General features: G+C 41.4%; 1 protein-coding gene across 2 annotated transcripts in view; it reads right to left on the bottom strand.

Annotated features, from left to right (window-relative positions):
* GPA33 (glycoprotein A33) overlaps positions 1 to 25,635 on the bottom strand; it is a 37,418-nt gene extending 11,783 nt beyond the window's left edge. Inside the window, exons 1-3 of one of the 2 annotated variants that reach the window (XM_029578971.1) lie at positions 25,371 to 25,635; positions 4,735 to 4,886; positions 1,652 to 1,871 (exon numbers count right to left, since the gene is read on the bottom strand). In XM_029578971.1, coding sequence (XP_029434831.1) covers positions 1,652 to 1,871; positions 4,735 to 4,886; positions 25,371 to 25,413 — 415 coding nt within the window. In that variant the 5' untranslated portion in view covers positions 25,414 to 25,635. The remainder of the gene's footprint in view (positions 1 to 1,651; positions 1,872 to 4,734; positions 4,887 to 25,370) is intronic. The other variant, XM_029578970.1, reaches the window with a different exon arrangement.
* Positions 25,636 to 25,905: the final 270 nt, after the last annotated feature.

Raw genomic sequence — 25,905 nt, 5'->3', positions numbered from 1 at the left:
GAACAGCCCTAACCTCTTCAGCCTTTCCTCATAGGGGAGCTGATCCATCCCCTTTATCATTTTTGTTGCCCTTCTCTGTACCTTTTCTATCGCAACTATATCTTTGAGATGCGGTGACCAGAATTGTACACAGAATTCAAGGTGCGGTCTCACATGGAGCGATATAGAGGCATTATGACATTTTCCGTTTTATTAACCATTCCCTTCCTAATAATTCCTAACATTCTGTTTGCTTTTTTGACTGCTGCAGCACACTGAGCCGACAATTTTAAAGTATTATCCACTATGATGCCTAGATCTTTTTCCTGGGTGGTAGCTCCTTATATGGTATCTAACATTGTGTAACTACAGCAAGGGTTATTTTTCCCTATATGCAACACCTTGCACTTGTCCACATTAAATGTCATCTGCCATTTGGATGCCCAAACTTCCAGCCTTGCAAGGTCCTCCTGTAATGTATCACAATCCGCTTGTGATTTAACTACTCTGAATAATTTTGTATCATCTACAAATTTGATAGCCTCACTCATCGTATTCCTTTCCAGATCATTTATATATATTTATTTATTCGTTTTTATATACCTGTGTTCAATTTGTAATATCACATCAGTTTACATTGTAACTGTGTTCAAGAAGGTCTTCTTGTTTTTATTTATATATATATATATATATATATAAACAAGAAAAGCACCGGTCCAAGTACAGATCCCTGAGGCACTCCACTGTTTACCCTTTTCCATTGAGAAAATTGACCATTTAATCCCACTCTCTGTTTCCTGTCTTTTAACCAGCTTGTAATCCACAAAAGGACATTGCCTCCTATCTCATGACTTTTTAGTTTTCTTAGAAGTCTCTCATGAGGGACTTTGTCAAACGCCTTCTGAAAATCCAATTACACTACATCTACCAGTTCACCTTTGTCCACATGTTTATTAACCCCTTCAAAAAAAAATGAAGCAGATTTGTTAGGCAAGACTTCTCTTGGGTAAATCCATGTTGACTGTGTTCCTTTAAACCATGTCTTTCTATATGCTCTGTGATTTTGATCTTGAGAATAGTTTCCACTATTTTTCCCAGCACTGAAGTGATATCCAGGTTCTAAAATCCCTCTTCACTGCAAGCTGTATTTCAAGCTGGTTTTTAGTATCACATGCTGTAATAATAATTTATTTAAAAAAAAAAGACTAGAAAATATTACAAGAAGCCCAAAGCCATCATGGATGTAAGGAGAAGCTGCTGGCTCCATGCCATAGGGGACAAACTGAGTCCGTCCTGCTTTTATTCCTATTGCACCTATCCACTTTAATTCCTTCTTTTTTTGAAAAACTAGTGGGGGCCTATAAGGGAGGATATAAGATTTACAAATATCTATCTCGGTATACAAAGGAAAAACATGAGTAGAGCACAGAATGAGATTGCTGTGTAATTAACTCTTTAAGATTCTCTATCTGGAGAAGAAGTCAGTGCTACAAACCGTAGGTCCTGCTTGTTAAGCAGCAGCAAAGTTGTAAACAACAAAATCAGTACTAAAAGGAAATAAAACAATGAGCTAAGCAAAGACTGGAAGTTGGGTTGGCTTAGCCAACTCACTAAGAATCCTGCCTTTCAAAATGTTAATGGTTGAGAGAAGCATGGATATTTAATGCTATACCTAGAATAAGGAGATCCACATTGGAGAATGTGTGGCCCTTGCGGTCCTGGGGAATTGTAAGTTCGCATTGGTATGTGCCATTGTCCTCCATTGTCAGTTGGCTGATGGTGATGGTGGCATCGTTGGTGTCTGGTTTTCCAGTAAATGCCGTTCGGTCTTTGTAACTGTCTCCTGTGGTTGTCATGGAGCTGGAGCCAAAGAAATAGCTGATCACTTCTTCCTGGAAAAAAAAAAAAAAAGCCTACGTTAAAAAAAAAAAAAAAAAATACTGCAGTCACCAGCTTCTTTTTCCATTCCAAGATGTGGAAACCCTTTGTAACCATCAGACCCACAGTTATATTCGCTAGAGTAGAGTTTCCCCATCTACAGTCCTTGGGACTGCTTTTCAGGATAATCAATGAATATGTATCAACAGTAGTTGCATATGTTTTGTTTATGCAACCAGTTAATTTGTATAATTTAATGCCCAGCAAACCAAGCTTTTTACCTGATATCCAAAAAAAAAAATTCCTCAAAATGTTTAGGCATGGAATACTGATCATAATTTTTTTACATCATAGAGATTAAAAAAGACTCTGGTGTCTCATACCTATCTCTGCTTTTTATAACCACTGGTATAATGTCAAACCAAAGACTATTATCTACAAGTTCTAGAGCACAAGCTAATCGACACCAAACAATTTTACAATAGTTTATGCCTCAAAACATTTTAAAATAATAAAAAAAAAAAGCAAAGCAGATATTATAAAACAGAAAAAATATATACTTGTGCTGGCATTCATTGTAGTGCAAAACAGTCTCATTCCACAAATTAAACACATCCCCTCAACCTAAAATTCTCAACAAGCAACAGGTTAAATCTAAAAACAAATGTTTGGAGAATAGCATTTGTTGCTAGGGTATGGGGGATTGATAAATGGAGATTCTGCGGGAATTTTTCTTCAGTGCAGTTTCTACCTGAAGCAGCCTGTGACGCACTGGATAAAACAGGCCTTGACGTTGGGGATGGGGGGTTTGGATTCTAGCTGTTACTTGAGGAGAGGGTTTTAGGCTGAGTGGATACGTTTTTTCCATGTATCGGTAATCAAAAGGTATGCCACATAAGCAAGCTTTCAACTTGCTAATCAACTTCAAAACAAGGAGTAATGCTTCAGTACTTAAAATTTAATGAAAACTTTTTAACATCTCAAACATCTGAAGTCAGGCAGCAGACGTAAATAACCCAAAACATCTTGAGTCTGAGTTATATACCACCATGGGTTCCCCAACAGGGGCCATGTTTCACAAATAACTGTGTTGGGAGGGTTGGGCATACCACGAGGGTCTTAAACATAACATCTCTTATTGATGAAGCACTCAAAAGTACAGTTTACATGTAGCAATATAGAGAGAGATAGATATATATATATAGAGAGAGAGACCCTGAAAACCAAACCTGGTGGAGGGTCTCAAGGACAAAGCCTGGATTTTCTAAGGTCACAGACCTGAGACAATCTAGCGATAACGGGGGTGGGGTGGCGAAGCGGGGGGCAGGCCTGCGAAAGCTGGCAGCGATCGCACCTCCACGGTGCTATCGCTGCCCGCTTTCACATCCAATAGCGCCATCGTAAAAGGTGGTGCTATTGGGTGCGAAACTGGCGGCGAAAAGGGCCCTTACCTTTTTGACGTCTTCAGTATCCACCCCAGTGCCGTCCCGACTCCTCCCCTTCTGGTGCGGAAACCACCCAGAACCTGCCCCGATCTAAATATCGCACGCGAAAAGGGACTTTTCGCATGCCATCCCTTTTGAAAATGACCCCCTAAGTTTGGAAAGGCCTGGGCTACATTTTCATGGGTATGTGTGATTTATCTATCTGTCTATATCTATCTATCTATATCTATATATATCTATATATAAAAGAAATAAAGCAGCAAGTCTAGGACCTTAAAGCCATTGCAACCACCTCAAAAGGAGTTTCAGAAAAGAACTTTCCCTGTTGCCATCAGAAATTCTTTCAGCATTCATAGAACGTCTATAATCCCTGAGTCAGCCTGATGCCATGCAGGAGAGCTGGGTTCACTTTCCAACCCTTACCTTAAATGTTGGACTGACTGGAGCTATTACTGAGGTAGAGGCAGCACTCACAGCCCCGGACATGGCAAGGGGAGGAGATATCATAGCCATTGATCTGTAGTGGTACCAACTGTCCAGATGTGTGGTGCATGTATTCAGTAGGGAGCAGATGTATGACGCCCTAACCAAAGATTACGATGGCTGTTCTAGAAGGAAGAAGGTTAAAAATTGGGGAAGGAAGATGTGGGGGTGTTGCAAATGAAGGCTCATAACACTGTACATTCAGTAAGATCCAAATGAACTGAAACCCCAGAGGATCAGGAGAAAGGTACCTGACCAAAAGAGAGAGAACTTGTCCAAAGTAATCATCAAAACTGTGAATCAAGAAGGAGCATTTTACTGACCACTTCAAATCTCCATAATGGGCCTCATGGATTATCAGGGTCAGCTCTCAGACAATGCCAGTATGCATCCTGAGTTAATTTTAACTGAATGCTTGTGAGCCATCACATAATGTATGGGAGATAAATCATTTTTAGAGCGTTCCAATGAGACTCCTTTAAAACTCAGTAAACAAAAACTATTTGAGAAAGGGACTTGGGGGCTGGTTCCATGGTTCAGGGTGTGGTGCTGCAGTGCGAGAGATTGAGGCTTGGATCTCTTCATCTCTCTGTCCTGGACATGGCATGGACTGGGGGATGGAGGAGAAGATATTTAAACCAGCAACTTATGTCCAATGTGATCCAGCCATGTCAGCTGGGGTTAAAGGTTTAGGGGTGGTCAAAGATGGAAGAATTAAAAAAAAAAAAAGAGGGGTGCAAACACCCCGCCCCCCCCACTAAACCAATGATTCAGAAGTATGAATAATCTTTTCCCCAAGACTGTTCAGACACTTTCTTGCCCCAATGCCCCCAATCATCAATTATTGCAGGGTCCTCCAACCAGAATATCCCCCCCCCCCCCCCCCCCCCCATCATAAAAAATCCCAAACAACTCCTGTTTTCTGAGAAGGATAAAATTCCTCATTTACCTGAGTGGGAAGAATTTTCTTCCATTGGATATTTGCTGCATTTCTGTCAGTTACTGTTGTCTCATAGGAACATGACAGAGTGACATTTCTTCCTCGGGCTGCTTCAAGTTTCGGAGGAGTCTTCACCTGAATGGCGAAGGCAGTTGCCAGTACTAGAGAGAAAAAAAACGAAAAGTACTGAGAAGTTGATAGTTTAAGAATCGGCAACAGTTGCTTTCTGCCATCTGTCCCCCTCCTGGTACCCGGATAGGACAACTGACAGCTTCCACTGAACCGTGCCTCAGTGCAGTCAGGGCAAGGAGAGGCGTGCCATGCAGCAATCGGAAAGAAATAAAAGAGGCTGTGTTCTTCAAATCCCCAATTTCCATGTAAACTAAAAAAAACCCAAAAAAACCCCACATGCCCCCCCACTAAAATGAAGACGACTCAGTTTTAAAGTGACTGTGTTTAAGACAAAATCAGTATTATCCATAGACTGTCCCCAAGACAGCTACTAAAATGGTTAACTGCCTTCAAGGTGAAGCATGTGGGAACAGACAAAGATCTAAACATGTAGAGACTCCAGTGTAATTCAAAGAAATATTTCTTTAGCAAAGGGGTGATGGATGCTTGGAACAGCTCTTCAGTGGTGGTGGTGATGGTGGTGGAGATACAGTAAATAGCAGCAGATAAAGACCAAAGTGGTCCATTCAGCCTGCCCAGCAAGGCTTTTAGGGTAGTAACTGCTACTCTGCACAAGTTACCCCAGTTCTTCATTTCTTTCCTCTACCACCAAGGATACTCTGTTTATCCCACACTCATGAATTCCATTCCTCACCATCACTTTTTTTTTTTTGGGGGGGGTGGGGAGTCCAGGCATCTACCACCCTTTCTGTGAAAAATTTGCTGATGTTTTTCCTAAATCAATGCCCTTGCAGTTTCATATCACGACTCCTAGTCCTGCACTTTCCTTTACTTTTGGAAAAAGTTTGATTCTTGTGCATTAATACCTTTTAGGTATTTAAAAGTCTTCTCTCCTCTAGCATATACATATTTAGGTCTTGTCTCATCTTGTATGTTTTTTTCATGTAGACTCCACACCATTTAATTTGCCTTTCCCTGGACTGCTTCTAATCTCTATCTTTTGTGGTTACGGCCTCCAGAATTGAACACAGTACTTGATGTGTGGCCTTGCCAATGACCTGCACAGAGGCATTTTCACCTCCTTTTTCTTGCTGGTTATACCTCTCTACAGCCCAGCGTCCCTCTGGCCCTATCCACCACCTTGTTGCATTGCTTTGCTACCTTCATATCATCAGTTACTATTATCCCAAGCTCTTAGTCCTGGTTTGTGCCCATCAGTCTTTTGCACCGCCATCACCTACTGTGCCTTTGGATTTCTGCACCCCAAATACTTGGCACTACACTGCATTGAATCTTAGCTGCCAAACTTTCAACCAGTATCAGAATTCAAAAAAGCACAGAGGTTCTTTGAGAGAGAGGAAGAATCTATAAAGCCGAGCAGGAGATGTGGGTGGGCCATATGGTCTTTATCTGCCTTTATGTTCTCTATTTTGGGTGGGGGTTTTTTTTTTAAATACATTTATAGAATTTTACAGTTTAACCAGGAAAACTAAAAAAAAAAAAAAAAAAAGGCTTCTCTGTCAGGGGAAATATAATCCTTATGGCTAGAAATACATTTTTCAAAGGAAAAGAGTGAAAAGAAGAAAAAATAATCATTCAGACATTCAAGTCCACATTCCAGGGGAAAAGTCAAAAGAGTAAATAAAATGACCACCTAAGTTTTAGCAGACAGAAGTTAGTAATTGTACATCACTGTGGACTACCACAAACCCCTTCCCAACTGAGATGTACACTATCAGGTCTTCTCTCTAAAAAGCTCTGAAGTTGCAAAGAATTAAAAAAGCATGTATCAAACCCCTTCATCTGTAAACTATACACTTAGCAGGAAGCTTTAAAAAGAAATCTGCACCCATACTGCCCAGAGGCTGTCCATAACTCAAAGAGTTACAATTGTCATGAGTCCATCTACATAAATTCAGATAAGCCCTGACTTTAGAATTTAAAAAAAAATCCAACATTTTTATTGTGAAAAAAAGACTTTAGGTCTCAGTCTCTATCGGGCTCCAAGGCAAATGTCACCAAAGGGCTGCCCTCATAACCTGAGGTTCCTGCACTGATTAAGAACATTGCAGTCAAGTCTAGACTATTCATCGTCAAACTGTTGGCCAAAATTCTTGAATCTGCATCTAGTCTTCCTTTTAAAAGAAAGGAAGATATAGTAGACCTGAAACACCAGTGGAAAAGCCTCTGCAGGATATTTCAAAATCTACTACTACTTATTTCTATAGCAAAGAAAATACTTTGATATTTCAAGTGGTGCCATAGTAATGGATTTAGGGAGTCCATATAATCACAAATTCCTTCTGGGTTTTTTTTTCCTCTAATATCTGTTTTATTATGACATGCTTGGTTGTTTTTAATAAGTGCAGCATTTGTAGCTTGAATAAAATGGAAATATCAAATCATTCTCACATTGCTGCAGGTGATCATGTTATACCACAACTTTATTTTTCAAGTTCAATTTAGAAAAGATTGTCAATGAAAAATCACAAAATGGAGAGGTGCAGCCTTTGAGAGATGACTCGATCCATGAGATCAAAGCCCAAATTCCCCCAAAGATCCATGCTGGTGGGCTTTGGGCACGGGAGAGAGAATGCACTTTATAGGGACGGGCAGACATTCATAACTTGGCATAGCCCGATGTACTTTGCCCGGGCTCTCCTCATCAGGCCCCTTCACAGGCTGGGTTTGGATTCTTCCATCTGGGTATTGTACTCAACCCTCAATGCAAGGCGTATGCCTTGTTCAATGTCCTGCACATTCTCTAATGCTGACGAGGCTACTATTGTATCATCATCCCATACTAGTCTACCCAGGGACTTATTGCTGGCTGTCTATATATGCATTGGAAAAGGGGCCAGGGAATCTTCTGTTGGAGCTTAAAAGAGACCTCAGGGGTAAATAGGCTCTTCCACTCAATTGTTACCAGCTAACACATTCGGTGCTCCAACCTTTGCTCTTTGGGGGACTTAGGAATCAATGGGACCAACCATGAGAATAGATAGAAGCAAATGGGTAAGATTCTCTATTCCCTTTCCTCTTAACCACTGAGAACAACAATCTCTAGTCTGGTCCAGTCACATATGGAGCTCCCAAGTGCAGATTTACTCACTGTTGGTTGTGTTGACTCCCCCACCCGTGTCTTATTAGATTTATGTTGTATTCAACAGAATCCCCCCCCCCCCAAAAAAAAGATTTTTGCATGTTTTCTCTTCCTTTTGTCCTTTTTAATTTTACCTTTATAAGGTGAAGTTGAGCATTGTAATCTCTCTGTCTCTGTACAGACAAAATAGCAATGTCAGATTGAGTTACAGCCAAGATAAACTGTTTTAATGCAAAATGGTGTGAAAAACACCTTTGTAACCTATAAACATTTTATTGTCGATTTAAAAATGAACAGTCTTCCCCTCAGTCCCAAATTTATGGCTAGGCAGAGTAGGCAGCTCCCCAAAAGTGTCACGGAGAATGGGCACCACCTTCTCTCAAGCACTGGTCAGCTTGAATGGTGGCATCCCATTGGACCTGCCTCCTTGCAGGTGCTCATGGACCAGTGGAATTCAGAAGCACTGCAAAATAGAACTGGTGCCAGCCTACCTCTATACCTTTCATCCCTGTGCATCCTCAGCGAGGGACCCCTCGGCTAAGTACAGAGGATTCCCCAGTTGCAAGGAAGGCAAGGTAAAAGCTAAAGAGCAAGCATCCTATAGATTTTCTCCCATTGTGCACCCAGGGGGAACATTCTAAGTACATACTTCCCCAAGTGGAGGTCTGTGGTACTGCATTGGAAATGGGAACCAATACAAAGAAGTTATAGATGTGGGCCACAGCACCATCGGCTATTTCAAAAGAGAACTGGGAATAACAAATTGTATGTATTTCATTGATAAAATCAAAACACTTTGCACTTAACTGAACCCTCCCAGTTACAAACATCACATGGAAGACTTCTAGAAGAATTTAAATTTAATAGAAGCAGAACTGAAACTCTGAATTTGTTGTTTGGAGGATAATAAAACTTTGTTGCAGGGTATGGTTTTATTTTTATGGGACTCGGAAATGTTTTCAAAACAATTTCCTCCAGCAAATCCAGCTCAGGAATTTGATTTGTGTCCTGTCAAAAAAGCATTGCCGCTTAGCCATAAATGTGTAACTTGGTTGAAATACTATCTGGAGGTGTAAAGCACTAAAAATATAGCACTCTACTTTATTGGAAAGAGGGAGGGGGGGAAAATCCTTTAAGTTAAAACTTTTTATCTAAAAATGCAGGGCCTAGCGTGAAGGCCCTGCTGCAGTCCACTATAGAACAAAGTGCTCATCTGGTTTAGTCTACTATACCCCAGATTTCTCTAAAAATAATTTTCCTTCCCCCTTCCCTTCCTGGCTACTTGCCTCTCCCTTTCATTTTTAGAGAATCTGGGTCAAGCCCTATTATAGTCCCAGACATTTAGTAGGGTAGTTTCCAAAGAGCCCACTCTGCTTTTTAAATGCAGTCTCTGTGCCGATATATTTTTTTTTTTCAAAAAGTGCTTTCCCTATGAAAAACCACCACTGAGGCAAAGCATCCGTGTGGACTGGGAAAGGCAATCTCTGTGTCCCATTCCGTCATCCTGCCTAAGACATGCTCCTGGCGGGAACGCCTTCCCTTAAGATGGTTCATAGCTCAGGTGCTGTGAAACCCTGTTTGGACTTTTAGCTGGGTTATGGATGGGTAATTTTTCTGACAGCACCTTTTTACTCAGAGATGGCTTTTAAAAATTGTATATGCAAGGACAAAATACAATTTAGTATCAATTGAGGCCTTCCATTAGTGTGAGGTATACAGCCAATGAAAAGGTGCTGAAAATGCTGTCATAAAAAAAAAAAACATAGATAAAAACATAAAGGCACTATGAACAGCCACTCTAAAAAGCTTCCCCCCTTCCCTGCCCCCAAGCCATCCTCTGTCCAGATACCTCCACCATTGTCAATACAGATGCACCATTTTGATTGGATTGGGGGGGGGGGGAGAACCGATATTTCATTGTACTGCCAGACAACATTAGACTTCTATTTGAGAAATGGATTTTAGATAAATATTATTAGCCCAATAAATATCGTAACAGCTACATTATGTGTGGATTTAAGAAGCATGTTTTAACACCTTTCTTTTATCTCAGTTATTTGGATGTTTTTTCAGCCAGTTATGATTAAAAATATTAGAGGACTTGTGAGGTGATGTCACAATCATTGCAGTGAGTTTATGCATTGACCAGACCAGTTGCAATGAGTTGCATGATTGTAAATTTAGGAACTGGCTGTCATAGATGTGAGCTCTTTGGCTGTGGTATGGTTGACGCAACCTAGCAGGCAAACCCAGTAGGCCCAATCTGACAGCAGGTGAAAATACTCTTGCAAGGACTGGGATTACGGCTTCACCGATACTAGCCCTGTTCCCTGCAGGTTGAACTCTTGGTTTCCAGAAGCCGGCAGGGCTTAGGCAAGGTTTCTGTAAGGAGTGATCAGGTGAGGTCGAGTTGCAGGCCAAGCTCAGGGCAGGCAGTGATTAAGTGGTGTTGAGGTCCAGGCAGAAATCAGGGCAGGTGGAGATCAGGTACCATCGAAGTCCAGCCAGAGGTTGGGGCAGGTGGAGTTCCAGAAGATTAGTCTAGGTCCAGGCCAAGGTCAAACCAGCAGTCAGGCATAGACATATAAGACCGGGGCAGGACATGAAGGGGCCAAGACATGACGGACATAGGCAAGGAGAAGCAAGACAAGGAAAGCAACATGCACTGCAAGGCTACAGGAGGACCTGCTGCTGAGGCGATGCTTGGGTATGCTGCGGCTGGCCAAAACGTTACACTGGCTTTTTCATCCAGGTGGTATATAGGCACACACATGTTCCTTTTTTTTCTTTCTTCTTTACAGATATAGATATATACAGACACACACACTCTGACGACATCTAGATTTCTAATATTTTTAAGGGTTGCTGACTTCAGCTGAAAACCCAAAGAATGGCATCAGATGTTCCATGGGCAGGGTAGAATTTTTTACTTCTTTGATTATATATTATTTCTTTACCTTTGGTTATATATTTCAGATGACCAGGCAAGAACATTCAACTGTGAAATGTTTTCTTTCTCACCATGTTTTCTAGGCTACTTCCCTTTCCCTTCTTCTCTCCAGCCACCTGAGTAAGCCACATCAGGTTCCCTCAGCAAACAAGGACTGGAAGGGGACATCATCAATACAACAGAAACTGTCAGCCTTGCCCTTCTGCCAGTTGAGATTGCTCCTGTACAGGTCATAGTCTTCCCCTAAACTTGGCCTCTAAAATGCATCATTTCTTCTAGAACCACGGGCCAGTAAACTTTCACTCATCTCCTGCACTGCAGTGCTATAGCTCAACCAGGGAGGCCAGCTCTAGTAAATCTGTTTTTAATCTAGTGGGCGTAATGTATCGTTGGTACATTGCCGTGCAACATTTTTACTGGTTATAGCACTAATGGATGACAGAGGAATCTAATGCTGTGAAAATGAACTCCTGCCGTGTATTTTGGTTTATCAGCTGGCAAGTTCATCAAAATTGAACCTTTAAACTAGCATTTTTCTACGGGTGTATGGTGTTACTGCTACATGTCTGCAGGAAACATTTCAACCTAAATCAGCTTTTGAATTGGTTCTAACTTAATAACAAACACCCAGGATGCAATCTACTGTACAGCGGCAGAGAGGATGTTTAACTAGCCAGCTTTCAGGAAAACTATGTTGAAATGCTGTTTTAAGACAGACTGGTTCCTTTTTCCAGAAAGAGGTTTGTCAAGATTTCAGCTTGTGGTGTGGAAAGCCTATGTGGGTGTAGGAGGGGGAAAGAGGAACATCATTCTGCAACCCTTTAGGTCTAGAAATAACCTGGATCTTCTCTCAACATCGAGGAGGAACAAGGGAGACAGGTGACCACACAAGAGCAGCTCTGTGGTTTGCAGACCAGGACCTACAGTTTAGGTGGGGTTTTGTTTTTTGTTTTTTTTTGTTTTTGTTTTTTTATTTGTAGTATTTCCTTTAGCTTTTATTGGTATATTAACCATGAAGTAAAACTCTGGGTCATAGGCTGGTTTCCGTAAAACTGCTGTCCCACCTTCTAGCCACCGCCTGACTCACTCCTTCACAGAGTAGCTGGTACAAAAGTCCACAGATTAAAACAGGCTTGGAGCTCACTATCTGCCAGGGCATTGGTCTCTCCTTGTGCAACTCCTTTCCTGCAGCTGTAAAGATTTTACTGTGCATCTCTTGTCACATTTTCCCTGCATTCTGGCATAAAACTTCACCTACCCCGTCCCTTATTCTGACCCAGTGCGCAGGTACGGTATTCAAAAAAATGGTAAAAATATCTCATTTCAGTTTTAAAAGGACATTTCAGCAATGGATAGAGCAGCAGATAAAACATATAGTTTGTCTTTTGGCTGTGATTCAAGATCCTTGCACCACCCCCTTCCTCACACTACTTAAAAGTTTTGCTATATCTTCCAGTTGAAGAGGAAGCACTGAGCCCTTAAGCCCCTTATCAGTGCTGGATTTAGGCCTAGACTACCTAAACTATAGCTCAGGACCTTGCATTATGAGAACTCTCTAAAAACAAAAAAAATTATTAAATTTAAAGAGTTTTGTTTTTTGGGGTTTTTTTACTTTTCAAGTAACGGGGTCTCTTAAATGACACAGCTTAGGACCTCAGCATGTCTTAATCTGGCAGTCAGTCTTTCTAGAAAAAGACTTTCTGTATGAACTGCTGAGCTGACAAATATTAGTCTCACATCCATCTACTTCTTCTCTGCACAGCACAGAGAACTCTCTCTAAACGCAATGCACACACTATCCACATCTTCACTTGTTATTTACACACAACCAGTTTCTTCCCTTCCCCCATAGTGCTTGTTCATGCACACCATCCCCCTCAAGCCTAAACACTGAAACAAAATGGCAGAATGTTACTTGGTCATGTCAAAAAAAGGCGTCATAGAGGAACAAAATGGTTAAATAAAGAAAAGGCCAGCAAATGTATCTCACAAATTATTCTAGACAGTGGGGATTAGACCTCCGAACCAGGTGTCACAGATGCGGGAATCTGGGTAACCCACTCCAGGAGTGGGGCAGGACTGCAAGGCAGGACTCTGGGTTAAACAGTAGCTAGTCTTCCATCTAGCCAGCCCCCTCCCCCTCAGGTTGAGCCCTTGGGTTCTAGGGGCCTGTAGGCCTTTGTGGCAGCACTACATCATGGTGAGTCTGGACAAGCTGCAGCAAGGCTGGCAGTGTGGACAGAGAAAGGCTAGAGCAGGGTTAGACTGGATATTGGAGCTGGATGCAGAACAAGGGCTGGGGCAAGGCAGGAATAGGTTACTAGGCTGGACTGGGCAAGACAAGACTAAAGACAGACTGGACATGGTCCTCGGGACAAGACCATACAAAGACTAGGCAAGACAACAAGAATAAAGAACAAAAGTCCAAAGGCCCCTAGGTCCAGAAAGACTTGGAAGGCCACAAAGCAAGAAGGCCAGGTCAGAGAGCCAAGAATGACTCCATGAAGAGGCAAAGCTGAATGGGCAAGGCTGGGTTACATAGGGCTGGAACTTGAGTGTGGTGCAAGCAGTGAGGAGGAGCTTAGCAAGGCTGGAGATGAAACAGGCTGAGGTCCCTTGGTGGAGAGGAGGCTGCACCACAGACTGAGTTTGAAGGCCAGTGACAAGATGGCTTGGATAGCTCTGTATGGAGTTCACGGGAGGCCTCTACTGGTGAGGAGGCATCATTGCAGGTCAATACAGAGCACAGTGAGCCTTTGAAATGGGTGAAATCCTAACACTAGGTTTAAATTTCATGTTTATGGTTACTATAAAATCTTTAAAATCATGAGAGGTCTAGTGAATTGGTTATGTATTCTTTCAGATAATAGAAGGACCAGGGGGCAATCCATGAAGTTAGCAAGTAACACATGTAAAATGAAATTTGAAAAAATTCTCTCTCAACACACAATTAAACTCTGGAATTTGTTGCCAGAGGATGTGGTTAATGCAGTTAGTGTAGCTGGTTTGGATAAGTTCTTGGAGGAGAAGGCCATTAACTGCTATTAATCAAGATGACTTAAGGATTAGCCACTGCTATTACTGGCATTAGTAGCATGGGATCTGCTTAGTGGTTTGCTATTTGCCAGGTACTTGTAGCCTGGATTGGCCTCTGTTGGAAACAGGATGCTGGGCTTAATGGACCCTTGGTCTGACCCAGTATGGCATGTTCTTATGTTCTTAATGTAGTAACCCAAAAGGTTCTTTTCCTCCCCCCTCCATTTGTAAGTGATCTTGTATGTCATTTACTGCTTTGGGGGGGGGGGGGACGACAAAATCTTCCGGTACATTTCTATTATTACAAGCAGTAAGGAAACTAAATTAGCAGAAATTTGTCTACTGGAGAAGACTGAAGACCTAGGGATTGGCAGGGTTTCCTGTGTGCTCTTTTTGCAAGACTCCTGTCTTATAGCAAAGAAGTGAGTATTAGAACAGTGTATAGAAGATCTTCTGCCAAACTTCACTATGTTAAATACATATGCATTTTCTCTAATGATCATGGAGAAACTGGCAGCCTAGACCTCAAGAATACCTTTGAGAAAGTGTTGCTTTAAGATCTGCAAGCCTTTTATGATCTTACATGTAAAAGCAAGAAATTTAATAATAAAACTCTTTATAGATTTAGCTAAGCTGAGTTTTGTTAATGGTTTTTATTCATAAGATTTTTCATACAACTTCCAAAAAGTCTTGAGAAGGAATCTTGTGTTTGGGTTTTTTTTTTTTACTGAGTAAAAGAAAAGAAAAGAAAAATATCAGAAAAGGCCAGAATAATACTAATTCTTACATTCAAGTCCATCACTATGGAGGAAACCAATTCAATTAATCAAGTAAAAGAATGAGGATTAACTATACCCACTTCAGGTATGAATGCAATAGGCTCCAAGTTACATTTAATGTTGGGGCATGACGGGATGGAGTTAAATGTCAATATCGTTGGTTACTTCAATTATGCAATGAAGTGACTCGTAGGTTGTAGCATTGATGTGAATAAAAAAAAGAATTTCAAACATTTTGGGGTGAATTTTCAAAGAATTACGCATGTAAAAAATTAGCATATACATGTGTATGTAGGCCATATGTGCATAATCCTTATTTTAAAAACCTCAGACGTATGCATGTACTTTAGGTTTCATGTACACACATACATAAAAAAAAAGGGGAGCAGTCTAAGCACATTCTGGATTGGGGATAACAGTTGCGCACATAAGTTGCTATTTTAAAAAAAGACATGAGTGCATTTGGCAACTCGCTTAATTTTACACCTGCTAATTATCTTGCAGAATTGATATCAGCCTTGTTTATTGTGCGCTATTCGCTGTGTGGAAGGTCAGGGTGAAGAAGCTCAATGCATTGAACTACTTGCTTTCAATGCATTGCATGTATTCATGCATAAACACACATACATGCGCATGCTGGGGCGGCACACTATCCTAGATCTCCATTCAAGCCATATACACACATATATACAGCCATGCAGAGTTGTTTGAAAGTTATTCTCCCTTTTAGTAGTATCATTGAAAGTATTACAAGCACATATTGAAAAGATTATAGCACAATGCATATTTCAAATTCTGAAGTATTAGAAAGATTTCATAGAAATGGAAATATTTGCAGCTATAAAATCCTTAAAACCCAATCAATGATGGATTCCTGGATGCAATTTTATCAAACCTAGGAAGAACAGCTAGAACGACCACTCTTAAAATTTGTTAAAAACTATTACAGAATGGCGATATGCACAGCTTATTGAAGCTGGAACCAATTCCCAAACTGGGTGAAAGTAGGTTAAAATGTTTGAGCCAGGTTGGTTCATCAATGCAGACAACACAATTTTGCCTGAAATACTTGCATTAAGGATAGAGCCTGGAATTGGCTCGGTAATGAACAGGGCCCATCAGGAATTATTATAGGAAGCTCTGTAACCAAAGATTTAGGAAGATTTCTGATATAATTTCCTCTAAATACAATTTTGAAGGAATGACAGTGAGAGAGCTTTTGATTTCATCTGTTTTCTACATCAAACGCTTTTGGATTTGGACCCAAGGTCTTAGAATGAATCAGATTATTATACAATTAACCTAGCAGAATGGTTAAACTAATATAGGAATATCTTACTGTATGGTTAAAACAAGTATCTATCCTATGTCATATAGAAAGGACATGACAGAGATGCCAACTATCCCATCTTGTTTTCCACAGTGATGTAAACTATTGCTGTGTTTGATTAGAAACAAGGATGGTGGGAGAGACCAAGATGGCTTCTGACTGATGTGCACATTTGGACGCTCAATCCGTGAATTCCTCAAGATTTTTCCTTTGATACTACTATGCCAGCCACATACTAAAAGGAAAGCTAGACTTCGAGAAATATCGGCTTCTTCACCGTTACCTGATCAACGACAAGCACGGATAGAATCATTCTTTGCATCTCCCCTGCTGCAGGCACTCGAGGGGGGAGCCGCATCTGAAACCGGCGTGGGGCAAATGCCGATTCCATTGGCAGAAGAGACATCTTTGAGCCACGGTGCGCCGACGATACCCGCGCCACCATTTATGGCTTTTGATCTTAATCTGACGGATTCTTTATTTTCTCCGATAAGAGAACAAATCCATGAGCAAAAATCAGAGGCCCTGAGAAGGGACGCCATTTTGACTCCGCCTTTGGAGAATCCCCGGTTGTGGGATTCCATGGGCCCCATGGAAGTTCTACATGTGCCTGAAGTCGAAATGAGCAGCGAGAACCCCACGGAATCAGGAGATTGTGAACTCAAGGTATGCCTAACTTTGCAACCTTCTTTAATCAGGCCATTAGTAATAACTTTAGACTCTATTTGGAATGTTTTGACTTTGTTAGAGAAAGCTATACATTCTTTAACTCAAGTTTTGAAGGAAACTAATAACGATGCTGGTTATCAAATCCCAAATCTCAATACTAAAATAAAAGTTTTGGATACAAGAGTGTCGTCTGTAGAATCAGTTCAGAGTAAACTGATTCAATCTGATATTATCTACTCAAAGAAGTTGGATAATATGGAGAATTCTTCAAGAAATTTGAACTTATGGGTTTTGAATTTTCCATACCTAAATCTGGTGTCTCCGAAAGATTTATTTAGGAATTACCTTATTCAAATTCTCAGATTTCCTAATGAAGCTATAACAAAAATTTATTTGCCGCCTTCTAAGGATGAAACCCCTGGGAGTCAACCTCAAGATACTTCTTTAAATATTTCTAATATTCTGGAACTTACTCAAGAAACTGTTATTCAGAGAAGAAGGACATTACTTGTGACTTTTGCTTTTGTTTCAGAAAGAAATTCAGTTTTGAGATTTTTTTTCATATTCAATTACAATTATTTCATGGGCAGAAGATCTGGATCTATCCCGATATAACTAGGTCCACTGAAGAATGGCGAAATAAATTTCTCTTAATGAGAGAGGAGGCTGTATCACGAGGTGCTAGATTTAGCCTAAGATATCCGTGTAAATGCTTACTCTATTTTCAAAATTCTAAATATTTATTCTTTGACCCTTCTCAGTTAAGAGCCTATCTGAATTCACACTCCTAATATTGTATTTTGTGGGGAATCTGCTAAGTTAAAGTAGGGGATACTTCTGGAAATTCCTTTTTTCTTATTTCCACTTTTCACTCTGAAAACCCTTGGTCTCTCCTTTTCCTACTAAGAGATGTGTGGAGATATTTGATATGTTTCTTTTTTCTTTATGGTAAATAATTATTAAGAGAATATTTTCCATGTACAAGTGTATACTTTTGTTTATTTGGAAATTCAATAAAAAAAAACAAGGATGGTGGACATGGACAACGAGTGGGTAATCTCTGTAACAAAGTATTCTACTTAAATGATATGTTTTTGTAAATTTCTGATCTGGAGGTTAATTTGGATGTGGTTTTATGTCTTATCAGCAGTTATGGGTTTCAGTCCTTTTGTTTTCCATTGAATGGGATATGAATAACTATTAATAGCAGATATCTCATACAGCTGAATCTCTCTAACTTTGGATACTTGGGAACCAAAATAGCAAAAACAATCAAGGAAATCCATAAGCTTAATTATCAAGCAATGTTAGTTAACTCTGGAAAAGCTGAGCAGGTGGCAGAACTTGCTATTAACTTTAATGGGATGAATGATGTTCATTTAAAATTACTCCCCAGAATCTAGGTATCTATCAAGCGTCGTTATAAAATAAATACTTTTCACAGCTGCATTCTGAAAATTGTTGTGGCAAGGTATATCTAACAGGATAAGTCTGAAAGCTCTTAAAAAGCACCAGGCAGATTACGACTCCTAGATCTGAAGTCTCATTCTCCAGTGCGTCGCTCACAGCATATACTAAATTGGTTTGGATCAGAATTCACAAGTTTTAGATCAAGCATTGACAAGAAGGGTACTAGCACTTATGGAAGCTTTATATATAATCTCAGTGAAACAAAGAATGGAAAAAATCAACATAGATCTGCAAAAATGTTTAAATAAGGAGTAGGAAGGATAATAAACAAATCCTGTGGGAGGCTTGCTGCAATATAATTTTCAAATGGAAACTCCGGGGCTGGTGCTTCTACTGTGGGGACAAAGTATCCATGCATTTTTCGCTTGCACTGAAGTAGTTGCAAAGTAGGTGCCTGAAAGTATGGGCAGGGATTTCAAAATGAAATCCCTGGGTGTATTTAATTTTTTGTCTTGCCCTGTCCCTCCCCTGTCTCCAGCACTGCTCACCTTTGGTGAGACTTACACTCTCATGCAGCTTGCTTACTTTTAGCAGTATTTATGGAGGGGGGGGATTTTCAAACTCCATTATTATATGGTCAGACACTCATTTACCAGCATCAAAATGTTTGATTATTGCCCCCATCATACAAAAAGATGGAAAGCTTCCACAAGTCCTTTGAGAGGTCCTCCAAAATGCTGGGTTAATTTAAAGCCTATTAAGTCAACAGGAGAACTTGGAACTGTCTGTGGATAGCGACCAGTGTGATGTGAATGGGTCTCTCAGGAATTAGGCTCAGGACAAATCTTCCTAAGGGATGAGTGTATTGTTGTGTTCAGTGACTCTGGGGATGATGTTTAGTGGTCAGATTCAAGGCTCGTTACTACAATGACCAGAGTAGGTACACATAGATTTTGTAGAGCTTTTCCCAACTAGTCACCAAATGGATTCTGGTTGGCCTTCACACCAAATTTGAATCGGATTGGGCCACTTTTTGTTGCCTCAAGACAGATGAATCAAACCATTGCATCTATGCTTTTCAGATGTTTTGGAAAGATCCAAAAAGGAACTGAATTTTGATCAGCCAAACATAAGTAGGAATACCCACAAATCTGGTAATTCTCATTGAATATATAATCCATTAAGAGAGTCATTTTAGAACACCGCCTGTAACAGTAAAGTTTGCGCATATATGTTATGTACCGACTTTACTGCTAATGTTTGCAGTATTTTATGCACATAAAATCTCTTTGAACATGCTGGGGTTAAGTCCGCCTCCCCCCCCCCCCCCCCCTCCTGGTGCACTCCCAAGTTACACCCGCTGCTAGCGATGCGTAACTTCTGTGTGGAAACTGTAGCGTCCGTCGGTCTCAGACGGCTTCGACCCTTGTGCCTCACCTTTTTCTCTGCTCTCCCCGCTAATCTTGGGAAGATGGCTACCGCCGCGTCTGCAAGCCGTGTTCTCTGGCGTCCCCAGAATGGCTATGGCAAAGCCTCATGCTATGTTTCTCCTAAGGGCCTCCTAGGGTGCGCGCGCGTGCATGCTACCCATGTCTTTATCCACGTCATGGCGGGAACCGCGGGGGCGTCCCCCTCGAGTGATGTCACGCCATCTGGGTATTTAGCCTATGCTTGTTTGCTAGCTCATTGAGTTAGCAAGGATTGGACTCGTCCGGTCTAATGTACTCTGCTGCTTCCGTGCTGCCGCTGGAAGCTTTCTCTCTGCCCTTCGGGGTATTCACTAACCTGGGTACCCATTCCGCGGGGGCCCTTTGCTTCTTTTCAGGTGCCTTACTGGAATCAGGTACTCGCTCCTTGAGAGCCTGCTCTCCCTGCCTCGGTGCCTGTTACCATCTACTTCTGCCTGGTGGAATCGTCAACCTTACAGCTACCATCTAATGAGTAATCTAATTCTCAGTCTGTCTCATCTACAGCTCTACCGTGCTAGGAACCCACGCCTGGAGCTCCCTGTACCATCTCAGCGAGACGGGTTCCCTCTACCGAGGGTCCTGGACTGTTACCTCTAGATCACCTCACTACTGCCACCTCTGGTGGTAGCCATCAGCTGTGCATTAAAGACAAAAACTCTGTGTTTGTGTGTCCTGAGTCTAGCCCAGTACTGTGGCTCCCCAAGGGGCTCCTCCCCATGGGCGTGGTCATCTCCCACAGTACCCGAGAATCCACTCAAACACCTTGAAACCATAACAGAAACTTGTGTGCAGACTTTTGAGAGCCCAAATGTCTGCGCACAAGTCCTAGTTCTGCCCCATCTACTCCCCCCCCCCACCGGACTGTCTATCGTAAGCACATGCAAAAGTGCACACAAAAATTGGGCTACGCGTGTACCTTTGCATGAATACCCCCTGGAGCTATTTTCAAAAAGCATGAACTCTGGTGTTATGTATGCAAGCAGCTTTGAAAATTACCCAATAGAAGGAGAAAACACAAAGCTTTCTCCTCAAACTATATTTCTGGCTACCTGCTCCTGCAGATGGATTCAATTTCATTGACATGATGAAGACAACCAATTGGCTATCAATACCAATAAAACTGAGCTTATCATAATTTCACCTCCAAAAAATACAATACTGATCAACTCTGGTATTTCACAAGACAACTCCACTATTTCACAGCAAGTACGCAGCCTTGGTATCATCATTGACAGCAATCTCACGTTTAAAAAATTCATCGCGGATACGGTAAAAAATGGTTTCTTTAAGCTACACACGCTTAAACGTATTAAATCTCTTTTACACCAATATGATTTCCGCACAGTCTTACAAGCAACTATTTTATCAAAGATTGATTACTGCAATGCTCTGTAATTGGGTCTACCTAAAGCCACCATTCAACCTTTGCAAATGCTGCAAAATGCAGCTGCCCACATTATCACTGACACAAGCCGCCATGATCACATCACTCCAGCTCTTCAGTCTTTGCACTGGCTACCCGTGGCTTACAGGATAATTTATAAATCTATGACACTGATACATAAAGCCATTCAAAATAGAGATATGCACTGGTTCACAGATCAACTACAATTCAAAACGTCTTCCCGCCCAACGAGATTCCAGAATTTAGCCAAACTAAAGATCCCAGCACCCAATCTGACTAAACTCTCTAGTACAAAAGAACGATCTTTCATTATTGCTGGATCAACAATATGGAACACCATGCCCTCTGAATTACGCCAGGAACTTTGTCACAAAAAATTTAAACAAAACCTGAAAACCTGGTTATTTAAAAAAGCCTACTATTAATGAATTGAATCCTCAACTACTCTTCCTAATTTCCACAGTCTCTCATATATTGCTTATATTCTATTAATACAAAGTTATATATTGTATTGTATTCGTTCAGTTACTATGTTATATTGTAAAGCGCAATGCTGAATTACTGTTTGAATGTAAACCGAGGTGATGTTACTTACGTACCCCGGTATAGAAAAATCTATAAATAAATAAATAATAAATAAGGGAAAGCTAGTCACAAATGTCCAGTAAAAATACAACTTTATATATTGGCCTTTTTTCTACACGTCCAAGCAGATGAACTTAACAACCTTGCTCTATTCAAAATTCTCTTTTACAGAGGTGGGACTTGGGTTTGAATCTTTTACTCCCCAAGTCGGCCAGGGCTACAGATGCTGTGAAGGAGAAGGAATTGTGCACTGGTAGCACCTGCTGGTTGGATTTTAGAGCCCATGGATTGCAGGCTTCTGGCAGGAGCCCTGGTGCATGATCCCTGGCCAAGGGCCATCGCCGAGATGGCTGGATTCAAGGAAGTTGGGAGGGGGATATAAAAATAGAGGAAAAATCCCCAGGTAGTTGCGAGTGAAGATTCATGGGGCCAGATCCCAGCCATGATTCCAACAGAGGTTTTAATAGCCTTCATGCCCATTGAAATGTATTAAAAGAAGATACATGTTTAGAAAGACAGCAGAGAGTCAAATTTAGACTGAAAAGAAAAAAAATAGGAAGTTGCATCTTTTTGTCTTTAAAAAAAAAAAAAAGACAATTTCTCTCAGTTGAAGGGTATATAAGAAATAGAAACATTTTACTTATATGTCCACACCAGGATTTATCACCACCTACTAATAATATGAAGAAACTTGGGACTCACTTTTCACCCTCACACCCCTTCTCTCACACACATAAACAACTCTATATACACCAAGTTTGGGAGATCAAAGGACACAGCTTTAATACAATCAAGAACCCGAGCCAAACATCATAATCATTATATATAATATTCAGAAAACACACTCCAACATAGCGGCCCTGGTAGGTCAACCGCCACAGCCAGCAAATTAACACTACCCCCAGGTCACTTGACCTGTAGCCCACTTGACCATAGCCAGCAAGGAGCCAATCACCCACAGGGCTGAACCCAGACCCTACAGCACAAAACAACCCAAAGAAACTCCAAATCATACAAAGTTTGCATTCTTGCTTGGGTACCCTGACCACCGCGACAAAATAGCATGAAGACTGAAAGCAACAACAGCAACCAACAATAGTATATCAACAACTGAAAAAACAATAGAGTGACGGTGAGAGAGCAGGAAAGTGGACGCACAGAGGATGACAAAATATAGAAGCTGGAGGAGGAGTCAAATACAAAAGGGGGTCCTCATGTGCCAAGGCCAACCAGGATTGATATTGATCCATTGCCCTGGCAACGCACGAGGAGCCACAGAAGAGGGCTTTTTTTAAATTAAATTGTGAAGCAGCCAATTGAATGCAAGAATGCAGTGAAGGGGGAGGGCTCAGGCTACCAGCTCACCTGAGGCTCATATTTGGCAGCCCAGAAAGAGCCTGAGCTGCCTTCCGTACTGCATAGAGAGAGACAGGAAGTTAAAGCACTCCATGAAAATGTTCCAGTGAAACTCTGTGTTCTCTTGCACTAACACAAGGGCCGATGCAATAAGCAGGGCATTAAAATCGTCTGCTGGAATTCAGTGCACAGTTTCTTAACACACAAGCTATTTTTTTTAAACTCCAGTGCAGTAAGCAGTGTGCTAATGCAACTGAATTTCAGAAATGGGGACAGACCCAAAAAAAGCATGAAAAGATAAGGCTCAGCCCATACAAACATGATTTATGAGCATAAAAAAATATTTTCTGCATGTAAATCCTGAGTAACTCCTGTTGTGCTCCTAATTTGAACTAGGAACACTTTTTACTCCTGAGTCATCTTGTGCTTCTAACTGTGCCAGGACCAGTATTTGGGATTTATGCACAGAAAATATGTTTTCAGCGCGCAAAACATTCTTCTTGGCACATAAATCATATTTTATGCACAGAAAAGCTTGTTTGGGTAAATAGAGCATGTTTTCTGCACATAAATTCTGAGTAAAGATCCTGGCACTGGAATTCCCATTTCTGCAGGTAGGCTAACATTAGCCCTGGAAATTTTACTCCACCTCTAACTAGGAGCTAAATTTCCAGCGCAAAGGAAACACAAGGTAAGCCAGTGCACTTCTCTACATCTTCATGTCCATTAAATTTACATCAAGGGGTGCAAATCTGTATTCACATTGCTGTGAGCACAAAACTCCTTGCATTGGCACTAAAGTTTGCACACATACCGACGCGCTAAAAATGTGCATCCAAACTGGATGTACTTTATTTTAACACGTGCACAATCACCTCTCCGGGGCATTCGATGCAATAGGCAAATGAACTGCTGCACTAAAAAGAATGCATCCATGGCATTGGGCGCCCAGGAGAAGTGGCTGTTGCGGGTTAGTAAAACAAATGCTCAATTTTACAGGCATCCATTTTCCTAACTCATGCACAACCACGAGTTAGGAAAACAGAAGCTTGTAAATTGAGCATCCTTTTTCCATACCTGTCCATGGGCAAGACTTTTGTTTTTATTATTTTTTTCACGTTGCTGCTTTTCTGGGGTTCCATCAACTTAATACCGCCACGATATTAAGTTGAAGGAACCACAGAAAAGCAGTATTTTTCTGCTTTTCTGTAAACCTTTGAGGCTCCTCAAGACTTAATGCCAGCTGGAAAAGTGTGCGCAACTGTCGGTAAACTTGTGCGCTCTGCCGAGTGCAGCTTCTTGCAAGAGCCCCATAGGAAGTAAGAAAGTGGAGTGGGATAGCCTGGAAACAAACCACCCAGTGTGCAAACAAGCCATTAACATCTGCAGCGAAAGAGTCCCCACACCTGACTGCAAACGTTTGCACGTTCGGGCTGGCCACAGGCTGCAGAAGAGGAGAGTGTCTATGGCAAGGTCTTTCAGAGCCTTACAGGAAAGGGTGTCAGATTTGCTGGAGACTCCGATGGACTCCTTGTACAAAACAAAATGTTGGAGATGCAACCAAACTGCCGAATATTTAGAGCAAAGAAATACTGGGGACCCGGCAAGCAGAGCAAAGAAATACCAAATGCGTGGCAGCCTCAGGTAGGACTATGCTGTATAAATCTTATACCTTTACCATTGTTTTCTGTAAATTGTGAAGTCTTTAAAATTAAGCCCGAGTCCTATATTTGTTGAGAAGACCTGCCAACTTGCAGTTAAACATGAATTGCATGTCACCTTAACGCCACATCATATACAAGGGGAAACTCAGAAAAATCCAGGGATGTAAAAGATTTGGAGTTAAAATGATCAAGCATGGAGCTCCCATAGATTTGGATTTTCTAACTCACTACCAGAAATAATTTTGCTGTGTCACCTTCTTATCAACCTACCTGACCCCACCCCACACACACCTTCCCTTTTCCCTTTCCCACTAACACTGACTGAATTTTAAGATACACTTCTATTTTCTGGCAAAAAAAAAAGTCATTTTTTGCTCATTCTGTTCTGCTCTGAGAAAGAGAGTTGTTAACTACCAAGAAAAGTATTGAGTTAGTCCAAATACAAGGTATCACTTTATAGTTTGGTTGTTCCCTGTACCTCAACAGCCAGAAAGAGGTCAGCATTATTAGCAAAAGAAGCACCATTTATTTAAACCTGCCTGTTTATCAGCCCTTTCACGTCAGGTCCCAGGGAACTCCTGATATTCGTACCACAGAGGTTATCAAGGTGTACACGAATGTAAACAGGTTGAGATCTACGGGGAACACGGAAGGAAAGAGGGGAGGAAAAAGTGCAGGCAGGCACAGGTCTATCTCCTGCCTATGCCCAATGCAGAATGCCAATTTAAAAAAAAAAAAAAAAAAAAAAGGGACTCACCTGTACACAGTGCAAAAAATGTCAGCCGTTGTGACTTCCTCATCGTCTTCCCCTTCCTGACAACCCTCCTTATAGCTGCTGATCGTTTCTTGTCCAAGAAGACTACAGCAACCTGAAACCCCCTCACTCACCTCAGCGCCCAGCCTGGCCTCACCCCTTCTCTTCTATCCTCAGCCCGCCCCCAATACAATTCAACAGCCAGGTGTGCTGACCAATGGCGCTGGCTTCACTTTCACCTTGTCTACCTGCTTGCTCACATCTCACCCTCCTGCAGGCACCGCCTAAGCAAACCAGTTCCCTCTTCCCCTGTCAGCTCCTCCCCTGCTCTCTGCTGAGTGGCCTGTTTCCAAAGGTAGAAGGTGCTTTTCAGGTTTTCAGCCTGTAAATCAGATTTTCTTCTTTCTTTTCTGCAGTTACTGTTCACTGTTGCAGGGCCTTGCACCAATGCCAGAGGGTTGTCCTACCCTGGGACAAGGAAGGGTTCGGGATGGGATTCAGTCAGATTTGGTTATACTTTTAAACTGAAAGGAGTCTA

The sequence above is a fragment of the Rhinatrema bivittatum genome, chromosome 15, assembly GCF_901001135.1.
Source record: "Rhinatrema bivittatum chromosome 15, aRhiBiv1.1, whole genome shotgun sequence".
Lineage (NCBI taxonomy): Eukaryota > Metazoa > Chordata > Amphibia > Gymnophiona > Rhinatrematidae > Rhinatrema > Rhinatrema bivittatum.
Note: the sequence above shows the minus strand (reverse complement) of the source record. Positions and strands in the feature narration are given on the sequence as shown.